The sequence below is a fragment of the Dreissena polymorpha genome, chromosome 1 (genome assembly GCF_020536995.1).
Source record: "Dreissena polymorpha isolate Duluth1 chromosome 1, UMN_Dpol_1.0, whole genome shotgun sequence".
Taxonomy (NCBI): domain Eukaryota; kingdom Metazoa; phylum Mollusca; class Bivalvia; order Myida; family Dreissenidae; genus Dreissena; species Dreissena polymorpha.
The window spans coordinates 8585415-8598001 of NC_068355.1; the positions used below are offsets into that span (position 1 = coordinate 8585415).

The following is a 12587-nucleotide window of genomic DNA, read 5'->3' on the forward strand; positions in this document are numbered from 1 at the left end:
GTAAATTATTTCAACGAATACGACTGCACGTCTCCGTATATCTAATTTATGCTTTATGTGCTAGTATAAACAATTTGAAATACTTTTTTCACGATAATACGAATATCGATCGAGTTTTTAATTTCAGATTTTATTGACAGCTTCGCATTAAGTATACCTAGCTTTCTGGTGAAAGGGAGATAACGGCAATATGCCTCAAAAATGCCATTATAGGGATTCAATATCCGACCTGATTGAGATCTGAAGCGCGGTAGAATTGTTTGTGTGCATCCTTTATATTCAATTACTAATTTCAGTGTCGTTAAACCTTGTTGCGTATTAATGCATCCAACAGGCGGTAATATGCTGTTAATTATATAAGAATAGCAACATTTCGACCAGGTTTACTGGAATACTTTTTTACACAATGGCCATGTGTAACTTACATTTGCAGATATGTTCCTAAACAAAACACCTCCAAAAAAGCATTTGATAAAGTTTTCAGTTCAAGTTTGTTTTAAACAGCAAAATATATGATATGCATATTTCATATTTGAGTATACTCTAACAAAAACTGTATTAATAGTTTTAGACTGATAAGAAAGTTAATATTTGTGTATGCTTTTAGTTCAGTATTGTTAACTGAATGATATATACTTGCTTTTTAAAAATGTTTTTCGGTGCATAACATTCATCTTGTATTCATATTATATTTCTTCTTAATCTTTATATTAACCGACATTCTAGGCGGTTTGTTTTTTTCTTTTCCAGTATGTACGGATTCTACATACGTTGCACTTTTACGGTGTATAAGGCTCTTACGTGCATATTACATAGACACCATGGATTCTTCATGAAAGCTTCATTGACAGTTTGCATACATTGAAAGCAGACGTTAATTTGACAGTTTGTGATGAGTCTACGAGAAAGTTTCTTTGACATTGATTTGAATCTACTTATGATCCTGCGTGAATGTTACTTTGAAAGTATGTATGGATTCTATATGAATAATGCAGTGCAAGCTATGATTTGAAAAGGTTATGGTGCACTTTTTAAAAAAAGAGATATTTAAGGCGCGAGGTCATTGAATCCCTCAAGCATTTTTTTCAGCATAGCATGTGTATATATATATCTCCCGTTTCCCCTATGTATATATAGATGTCTTGCAGGTAACCTCGTTCCGCACATTGTAGGTTTTGACGGTGGTATCGCTGAACTTTTCGGCCCCCGTCATGTACGGGCAGATTGCGCACCTCTGTGCCCCACAAGGTCCGCTCCTGTTTGGAACCCGGAAAAAACATGCGGTTGTGTTTTTTATGTATCAATATGTCTTCCAGGTTGCATTATCTTCTGAATGCTGCTAACGTGGATTCAGGAAATACGTTTTTCATCCGATCGGAAGAGTGGAGTGTGGGCAGGTGTTTCCGGAAGATATGGCCGACATTTGGAAGCGCTCTGAAGAAAGTGATAACGAGCGGTACCCTGGAAGTACTTTCTGAAGGCACCTTCGTACGTAGCAGATCTTCTCGCTTCTTGCTATCAACCTTATTCAGTTCTGTCTCGACGAATCGGCCATTGTATCCTCGCTTCAGTAGTTGCTCGTTCATCTCACCTCTGTGTTTTTTGTAGTCCGTCTCTTTCGAACATAGTTTCAACCTCACACCTAAGCCGTACTGAATGGCCTTCTTCGTAGACTCGGTATGAGACGAGTCCTTGTGCAGGTAGAGGTGCCTATCTGTTGGTTTGGTGACTTTTTATTTAAAACATATATATATATATATAAACAAAAACGCTGTATTTATTTTATGCCGAAGCTTTCGACCTCACGGTCTTCATCAAGATGGTTTATGTTTTACATAAGCCAGGAATGCCGTTACGCACCATTGTGAATGGTAGAAGCCACCCGACAGAGAAAATGGCGGAAATTGTTGAGGACCAGTTGCGAAGCCATGTGACGTCACTACCGTCGTTTGTAAGAGACACTATGGACTTCTTAAACAAAATACAAAAATTACAACAACCTCTTCCGGAAGGTACGCTAATATTCTGTTAAGATGTGAAGGCCCTGTATCCAAGTGTCCCGAGAGATGAGGCCCGTGCTGCTGCTATAGACGCTTTAAACAGGCGAACGGACCCGGAAATTCCTACAGAGGACGTCATCGTGATGATGGACACTGTGTTGGAGAACAACACATTCTCATTCAACGACGAACACTTTATACAGACAGAAGGGACGGCTATTGGCTCACGCCTCGGGCTGAACTATGCATCAACCTACATGGGTGCTTGGGAAGAGGAACTGTTCCGGCGGTCAGAAAAGCAACCACTCGCATACTTCCGGTTTGTGGATGATGTGTGGGGCTTATGGACGCATGGTATCGAGGCACTTAAAACTTTCCACACACAAGGAAATGGAATCAACCCTCGCATTAAACTCGAGCTCCGCTATTCTTCAGAAAAACTAGAGTTCCTGGACACGGTGACATCAATACGGAACGGGCGCCTTCAAACCGACCTATATACTAAGCCTACCGATAAACACCTGTACTTACACAGGGATTCTTCGCACCCGGAGTCTACAAAAAAAGCAATACCATATGATCTGGGTGTGCATGCGAAAAGAATCTGTTCAGGGGAGATGGCCTACCGGAATCACAGACAGGCAGTGAAAACACAGCTCGTGAACCGTGGATATGACGGGGCGTTTGTGGAGACCGAATTGATAAAGGTCGACAATAAAAAGAGAGAGGACCTTTTACCCGAAAAGACAAACTCGGAGCATAATACAAGGATTCCGCTGGTGATAACGTTTTCGCGCGCACTACCCAACATCGGCCGTATCATCCGTAGACACCTACACACGCTGCACACGTCTGATAGAATGAAGGAAGTGTTCTCTGAGCCCCCATTAGTAGCCTTCAGACGGGATTGCAACCTGCAAGACATCCTGGTGCACAAAAACACAATAGGATGTTCTTCCGAAAACCCAATATGAGCGGGCCCTGTGGGGCGCAGAGATGCGCCATTTGCCCGTACATGATGAAGGCGGAATATTTCACAGATCCCAGCGGCAGGAAGTACAGCGTCAGAAACAATGTTGACTGCAAATCATCCAATGTTGTGTATGCGGTCAACTGTCGTCGCTGTCGCAGGTTCGTGTATGTGGGAGAGACCGGCGGAACTCTGTACCAGCGACATCTATTGAATCTGTCACGTATTCGCACACAGCACAGTGACCCGGTAGCTGAACATTTCTACACCGACGGACATTCCATGGATGATTTCCAAATAATGGGACTCGAAAAACTCAGCGGGTCGGACGAGTACCGCAAAACTATGGAGCAATTGTGGAAGTAAAAACTAAGGACATACCGACCATATAGCATCAACGTTCAAGAATAAACGTTAATAAAAGGGCGCGTAAACAACGTTGACGCCGGAAATGCACGACGTCATTTCCGTTCATAATAAAACATCTGAAAATAAAAAATGGCCGCTGATGAAGACCGTGAGGTCGAAAGCTTCGGCAAAAAATAATTACAGCGTTTTTGTTTATATATGTGTGTGTGTGTGTGTGTGTGTATATATATTCACAGGGAAAATTAAGTGAATTTATTCTTGCTGTATAAAGATTTGGATTCTATGCGGCGGTTACTTTACAAGTAAGTACGGATTAAAGACGGTTGTTACTCTAAAGGTAAGTACGGATTAAATGCGGTTGTTACTTTAAAGGTGAGTACGGGTTCTTGGCGGCTTTTACTTGAAAGATATGTACGGATTTTACGCGGCTGTTACTTGGAATGTAAGTACGGATTCTATTTGGCAGTTACTTTAAAGATTGGTACGGATTACGGGCGGCTGTTACTAAAAAGGTAGGTACGGATTCTCACGGCTGTTAATTAAGATGTATTTACAGTTTTCTATGCGGTTGTTACTTTAAAGGTATGTGCGGATTCTAGGTAGCTGTTACTTTAAAGGTAGGTACGGATTCTGGACAGCATTTACTTTAAAATTTAAAGTTTAAATGTATGTACTGATTTATTTACGGCTGTTAAAGGGGCCTTTAGTAATGTTCAGTATTACTGTTTCCACACAAATATCATAACTAAAACGAAACTTTGTGAATCTGAAACATTTTTTTCCAATTTTGTCAATTAACACAAACGTGAAAAGGCCCCTTTAATGTAAAGAAATGTACGGATCCTGAACGGCTTTTACTTTAAAGGTAGGTACGGATTCTACGCGGCTTTACTTTAAAGCCATGTACGCATTTCTATGCGGCTGTTACTTTAAAGGTATGAACGGATTCTATGCAGCTGTTACTTTAAAGATAGGTACGGATTACACGCGGCTGTTACTTTAAAAGTAAGTGCGGATTCTCTGCGGCTGTTATTTTAAAGGCATGAATGGATTCTAGGCGGCTGTTACTTTAAAGTCAGGAACGCATTCTGCTATTACTTTTAAGGTATGTACGGATTTATATGCGGCTGTTTCTTTAAATGTATGCACGGATTCTAGGCAGCTGTTACTATAAAGGTAGGTACGGGTTCTAAGCAGCTGCTACTTTAAAGGTATGTACGGAGTCTTAGGCAGCTGTTACTATAAGGTAGGTACGGGCTACTGTAAAGGTAGGACCGATTTCTACGCGGCGGTTACTTTCAAATTATGTTCGGATTTCTACGCGGCTGTTACTTTACATGTATTTACGGATTCTATGCAGCTGTTTCTTTAAAGGTAGGTACGGATTTTACGCGGCGGTTTATTATACGGTATGAACGTTTTTTACGCGGCTGTTACTTTGACGATATGTATGGTTCTTATGCGCCTTTTACTTTGACGGCGTTGAAGGATTTAACGCGACTGTTACTTTAAGCTATCTACGATGTGACGTTGATGTAAGGCTCACGGTTTGCCCGGATTCTAAGGGCCCTTACATTTACAGTATGTACGGGTACTAAATGAACATTACTTGGATGGCACATATTGATTTTACGTGAATAGTTTTTACTGCATGTACACATTTGAGATGAATGTAATTTTGTCTTTGACGCTGTATACGGATTCTGCATAGATGTTAAGTGAATGGTATGTTTAGAATCTATATGGATGTTACTTGCATTGAAGGTACAGATTCGTAGATGTAATTTTGATGGTATGTTCAGATTTTGTGTGGATCTTAATTTAATGATATACTAAGATTATAATGATGTGCACAGATTACACGTTACATTGACGCTATCTACGAATTATAAATGGATGTTACTTTGACTACGGATTGTACGTGAATATTACTTTGATTGTATGTACGGATGAATATTTCTAAAGCGTTATGTACGGATTATACATGAATATAACTTTGATGGTATGCACGGGTTCTACGTGAATATTACTTTTACGGTATGTACGGATTATACATGAATATAAATTTGACAGTATGTAAGGATTATATGTGAATGCATGGATTCCATGGTGAGTGTTGACGCAATCTACTGTTCTACATGGATGATCATTTGAATGTATGCACAGATGGAGGCCTCTGCGTGATACTTGCGTGTGTGCATGCGCGTGTACGTGCATCTGATTATTGTGCACGTGTCCGCTGTCTAGGGCAGGGTACCATCACCACTGCCATGATCCTCTTTTTCGACCTCTGAACTACGAGAACAAAACCCCGATGGAAGGGCTGCTACGACATAACGATGTGAGAAAACAAGACGCAAAAAGGAATATCGAAATTGAATTCACGATCTCGCATTGTGATATCTCGTATCCAAGCAAGTGTTTTCATCCATGTATATCCACAAACGACGGCTACATGAAATTCACGAGAGAATACAAAATGAGAAAACACGATGCAAAATGGCGATATTTACCTCGTTATCTCAACACGTATTTTCCAACTTCGTGATCTTATGTTGCTTTATGCCTTAAAACATGCTTAGTGCGTGTTTGCATTCGTCTTGTTTAACGTTCAATGTTGAAAGCGTAAACCAGACTAGCTATTAATTTAGTATGTATTTTTTGTATTTAAGTTGGGTACTTGAGCCGTTATCAACATATCACTGCAGTCAGTTCTCCAACTCAGACTTTCCGTGAATAAGCCCTTTCACACTTGGAAGCAAAATTAAAATGGCTTTTGCAACCAGCATAAAACCAAAACTGCCTACAAAGAACTCGCAGTCTGTTCAGATTGTATGCTGTTTGCCTCTCATCCGTATATTTAGCATTTAGGTTGGAAAAGAAGCCTTTAAAATTTGACTCTTGTCAAGAGGATTTTAAATTTTATTAAATTTTGCAAGGGACTACAGACGCGTCAAAGTGCGATTTTAAGGTGTAAAGGGTTAGCTGGTTTACCACTACTACGTGCACATAGTTATGTACGAAATACCGTAAGTACCATCGTGGTTACACATTTAAATCCAGAGGGCGACAATGCGATAGTACGATGGCGACAATGCGATAGTCCGATTGCGACAATGTGACAATGCGACAGTACGATGTCGACAATGCGAAAGTGCGACAAAACGATGGCGGCAGTGCGATAGAACGATTGCGACAATACGATAATACGATGACGACAGTGCGACAATACGATGGCGACAGTGCGATAGTACGATGGCGACAATTCGACAGTACGATGACGACAATGCGACAATACAATGGCGACAGTGCGATAGTACGATGGAGACAATGCGATAATACGATGACGATTGTATGTTGACTATCGCATTGTCGCCATCGTACTATCGCGTTGTCGCATTTTCGCCATCGTACTATCGCATTGTCGCCATCGTACTATCGCATTGTCGCCCTCTGGATTTTAATGTGTAACACAGATTGCACTATATTCCGTAGTTGTGTCAGTAACGAACAACTACCTGACTTGAATAAGGGGCAGGTAATAATTGCAGTGGAAACAATTGCGTGACCAATGCCCGAAGCCAATCGAACCCGCGATCCTCAGATTTGAAGACAAGCATTCTAACGACTGAGCTTGTCATAAGAACAGAACAGAATAGTGTATTTTGCATGTAAAACTAATAGCCATTAACATACATATAAAATAACAGCATACGTTGAAGTACATACAAAACACACAACATTTTAAAGGGGCATTTTCTCAGATTTAATGAAGTTTGTCATTAAATGCTTTTTATTGATAAATGTAAACATTGGATCTCAAAAGCTCCAGTAAAAAACAATAATAAAGTTTATAGAAATAAAAAAGTAACCCTCAACTGGGCTCGAAACACCAACCACTGTAGCCCTGGAGTAAAAGTATATCGCTTAGACCACTCGGCCATCCGTGCTTATACAATAAATAATGTATTTTATACTTTATGTAAGCAATCCGCGTAGTACCACAAACTATTAACGACAACAACAGACCTCTCCAAATTATTCAATCGTTTCGCTTTGCAACGCTTTATAATTTTTAGGTTTATAAAGCGTCAAAAGATGCATGTAATTGATATTTTAGAACATGGTAATTGTTCAGTATTACTATTTCATCAGAAATATCATAATTACAACGAAAATTTGCGATTAAGAAACCATTTTTTTTAATTCGTCAATTTACCTAAACGTGAAAAGACCCCTTTAAAGAACAGTTAATATAAATAAACAGGAAAAAACACATATTTCGTGAACATATTTCGTGAGAATGTCACATGGATGAGTTTAATATATAGTGATTACACAATTGTAGCAATAATTACATATTTCTGACCTTATTTTCTTTGTAAAAAATATGTATTATAATTTAACACTACATATACATGACATTGTCTCTTATTTGACAGCATTGATTAGCTAAACATTGCCGGCTTTCTTAGTACAGTTTCGTTTGAACTATTTAATAGTTTAATAAACTTAAACATATTTGGCCGGGTTCTTTAATATTTTGGAATTTATGCATTAATTATGCCATCGCTAGTGTAATTACTAATGTTACATTGTAATCAATAAACAATTGAAGCAAGAAGCACTTCAATAAAGATGATACTATATGGATGCGTTCTCATTTGCACGCAATAATAAGGGCTTTATATTGATCAGGTAACGACAGATGCAATTGAGCTTCTAGTATGTGCCACCAGCTGATGTAATGGAGCACAAAGGCGCACGGAAGATGCAGTACGAGTATGTTCGTAATGAATAACTCAGTGTAATAGGCATTTGTATAATACCAACTTGCAAGTGCAATATGTCACGATTTAATTTTTATTAAGCAATATAAAATTGTCATTTAGCAGTATGCAATTGTCGTTCAGCAACATGAATGGACTGGTGGACATTTCCTTCAAGGCTTGTTTTTGCTGTCAGCAGATTCTAAGTAGATGTTTCTTAAACGGTTTGCACGAAATCAACTTGGATATTGATTGACCGGCTAGTGCATTGGTTGGTTCTCTCGCTTCTTACCTAGGCGGCCCGGGTTCAATGCCCGTTCCCGACAGTATGTGAGTTTAGTTGGTGGTCACCATACCGGACAGGTGGGGTTTACTTCGGTTACTCCGTCTTCCCCCCACTGCAAAAGACAACATCACATTTGAAAAAAACATCTTTCAGTAAACACGCTGGAAATTGCATTGCAGCTATAATTCAATGTTCGTCCTCACGTTCGCGACTCTAGTAAGTTTATTTGGACGGAGTGCTGGGGCACACTCCGGGTTCGTACATATTGTTTCCGCTGGCTCAGAAAGGACTTAATAAACTTCCAAATACACACACTAAACCTGGCCATTCTAGCCCAAATCCGAATCAGAACGTGGAGGGATGGAGGGTTGGCACTATCATTCGGAGAGGAAATATTCCATAATTATGTACCACGACGGGAACACAATGCGTTTAAGAAAGACGTGCGGTAATACCTCTCGCCACATGGTATGGACTACTGGAAACGCATGTCGCTTCTGCTCACAGGTGAGGTCCTTCGACAATGAGCTAAGGACGAGGTAACCTTGACAGAAACTCTGAGTCCTGAAGACAGAGGTACCAGGTTGCGAACTCTAACAAACTGATACTTGACCATATACGTATTCTACAATATGCCTTTGAAGGTTGTATGGAGTCTGTACGAACATAACGTAGATGTACTGCTCAAGCACACTTGTGTATAGTATCAACGTCTGTAAAGGAGTCACCACAACAGGGTAGTAATGTCCAACACCTTGGGTTCGTGGTCGGGCTTTTTTGGAGTTTGATTGTTCGAAATGTTTAATCAGGATTTTCCTATGATGTCTAGTTTTGTCCTTCTTTACAAATGACCCACCTCTAAATAGCTAATGTACTTGCCACCTACTGTAGTAAAAGAGCAACATACCCCTTTCACGTAAGATAAAAATTACTGCTGAAACTGTGTCTTAGTCTCCTGAGAAAAATGAAGGCTGATTGATCGCCTATTCAACTAAATTGTGGACACTGTGTCTCAATAGTCAGATAATAGCATCGCACACAGAAACGTGCTACTACAGCAAGTCACCGTGACCTATTGCGTATAATTCGCTATACATACCGGTAGATAATCCAATATTCTGAATATAGCTATCATTTTATATGAAGACTTACAAATACTATATTTATTAACAATTAAAAAAAAAATTCTGTCAAAGGAAATTTCAATCCGCTGTGTCAAGAAACCGCCATAGAAACAAAAGGACTTATACCTTCAAGGACTTAATAATAATTAGCATATTATTTCGTCCTGATAATACATTATATAGAATATATTGCCGCATGCACTCCGCTAGTGTATTGTTATCAAATGGTGATGTGACAACACAACATGTTGCTAATACGATATAGTGCACATGTTGGAAGTGGTTGGGGAAAGGGTTGGTGTGGAGATTCTTTCAATGGCAGCGGACTTCACACATGTATTTTACAGATACCTATACACACATACAGTTTGTACAGATTCATGTTTCTTGTAAAACTGCGAAACAACCGAGTTCGTATCAAGGATGGTAAGCGCTGAACACAAAAGTATATTAAAGGGGCCTTTTCACGTTTCGTTATATTGACAAAATATAAAAAAATGTTTCAGATTCGCAAATTTTCGTTGTAGTTATGATATTTGTGAGGAAACGGTAATACTGAACATTTACCATGCACTAAAATATCCATTATATGCATCTTTTGAAGATTTAAAAACCTCCGAATTATAAAGCTCTGCAACGCAAAACGATTGAATAATTTGGCGAGTTTTGTTTTGTCGTTATATTTTGTAATACTACGAAAATTGCTTATATATAGTATAAAATTAATTACTCATTGTATGAGCGTGGATGGCCGAGTGGTCCAAGCGAAAGACTTTTACTCCAGGGATCAGAGGTTCGAGCCCAGTTGAGGGTTACTTTTTTTATTCTTTAATTGTATTTCTATTTTTTATTTTTTACTGGAGCTTTTGATATCCAATGTTTACATTTATCAATATAAAGCATTTAATGACAAACTTCAATACATGCCAAAATATGTGCAAATGCCCCTTTAATATAGCTGAAAAGGTCACCAGCAAATACATATGCAGAAGAATCTTGCTTTTGTATTGGTTCACCCCAGTTATCACAGTTAAGTATTATACGTCAAATAAAGAAGTGATACATTAATAATCCTTAAAAGATATCTACATCAAATGTTATTGACGTCATTGATAACTAGTTGGTTCAGTAGTTGTCTTCAACGCAGAGATTTTGTCGCCAGAAGTAAGACGCAAATATAACACGGACACTGTGTGAGTGATCAGGTAACAGGTGATTACGGAATCCGGATAGTGCCATCTATAATCTCGCCCTTCTTTCATCAAGGGCGACACTAGACACACGAGGCGATACACGATATGTTTCGCAACAGTCGCGGCGACGCACGATATTTTTCGCGAAGTCGCGGCGACGCACGATATATTTAACACGATATATCGCCCTTGTGTAGGTAGCCCAAAAGTCGAAGTATTGCATTGGTTGAAATCACTTTCTACACCATTTCGGTGTTGTTGTATCACATTTACTCATGAAATTGATCACTTTAATTGCCTTTTATTTGTTGGTCGAATCTTACACCTTTGTCTTATTATAAAAATCCTTATAAACAACATTTGAGACTTTTTTTCGAAAAGTGTCCAATCAATTGGAATCAATTAGTACATGTGTTATGTATTAGTGCAAAACGAGTTTATTGCGCAACGCGTTTTTATTTCTTTTTTTAACATCGCATTTACCTTTACTCATGAAATTGGTCACTTTCAATGTCTCATAATTTTTGGTCGAATCTTACACCTCTGTCTTATTATGTGAATACAAACTCCCTAAATACGACATTTGAATCTTTCTTTTCAGAGTTTCAAATCAATTTAAATCAATAAGTTCATGTGTAATGAGTTTAGTGCAAAAAGAGTTTAGTGCACAACGGGTTGTTATAAATAAATGCACATTACAATAAAACACTGCAACCCGTGTTGCATTAAAATTATGCACTTCTGGTATTCTTCACTTACTTCCCAAATTGGTGAACATCACTTCATATAAACATTCAGCCTTGTTTTATCATATTTACGTTAGGGACGACACAATTATAAAACCTCCTTTATACCGTTTCAAAGCAATATGAAACAATTAGTATGTATGATTTTATTGCGAAACGGGTTGTTACACAAAATTCACATTGCAATAAGACATTTCAACTCGTTTTTCCATAAATTATTGCATTTTTGAGTTATCTAAACTTTAGTACTAAATAGTTTAAAATCACTTTCGATACAAATTCTGTTTTGTTTCATCGAATTAAATCTAGAAATTCATCAGCTTCCTTGCATTTTAAGTCTAAACTCACAGTTATGTCTATTTTTCATAACAATTTTAATTAAATACAACACTTTAAACTCCCTTTGAACTATTCTAATCCATTTGAAATATATAATACAAGATTGATGATTTCATTGTAAAACGGGTTTATTGCAAAGCGGGTTGTTATGAAAATTTCAAATTGCAATAAGACACTCCAACCCGTTTTGCAATAAAAATATTGCTCGTCGGGTTTATTGCAAAACGGGTTGTTATAACACTATCAAATTGCAATAAGACACTCTAACCCGTTTTGCAATAAAATTATTGCATTTCTCGGTTTTCTTCAATTAAGTATTACAATGGTTGTAATCACTTTATACACCAATTTGGTGTTGTTGCATCACATTTACTCATGAAATTGATCACTTTAGCTGCCTTTTATTTGTTGGTCGAATCGTACACCTCTGTCTTTTTTGAAAAAAAGGCCTGATAAACAACATTTTAGACTTTCTTCGAAAAGTGCCCAATCAATTGGAATCAATTAGTACATGTGTGATGTATTAGTGCAAAACGAGTTTATTGCGAAACGGGCTTTTATTTCTTTTTTTACATCGCAATAAGACACTGCAACCCGTTTTGCAATAACATTATTGGATTTCTGAGTTCAATTGAAGTCGCTTAATGATGAAAGTGTCAAGATCACTGTTTATATACATTCTGTGTTTGTTTATCACATTTACTCATGAAATTGGCCACTTTCAATGTCTCATAATTTTTGGTCGAATCTTACACCTCTGTCTTATTATATGTATACAAACTCCATATATA

At 38.1% G+C, this 12587-nt stretch overlaps 1 protein-coding gene across 2 annotated transcripts in view; it reads left to right on the forward strand.

Annotated features, from left to right (window-relative positions):
- The first annotated feature begins 3509 nt into the window (after positions 1-3509).
- LOC127870341 (autism susceptibility gene 2 protein homolog) overlaps positions 3510-12587 on the forward strand; it is a 254849-nt gene continuing 245771 nt past the window's right edge. The window contains exon 1 of one of the 2 annotated variants that reach the window (XM_052412969.1): positions 3510-3641. Coding sequence is in view for 1 of the 2 variants with exons in the window: in XM_052412987.1 (XP_052268947.1) it covers positions 5839-5868 (30 nt within the window). In the remaining variant the exon portion in view is untranslated. Of the gene's footprint in view, positions 3642-5823; positions 5869-12587 lie in introns of those variants that run through there. The other variant, XM_052412987.1, reaches the window with a different exon arrangement.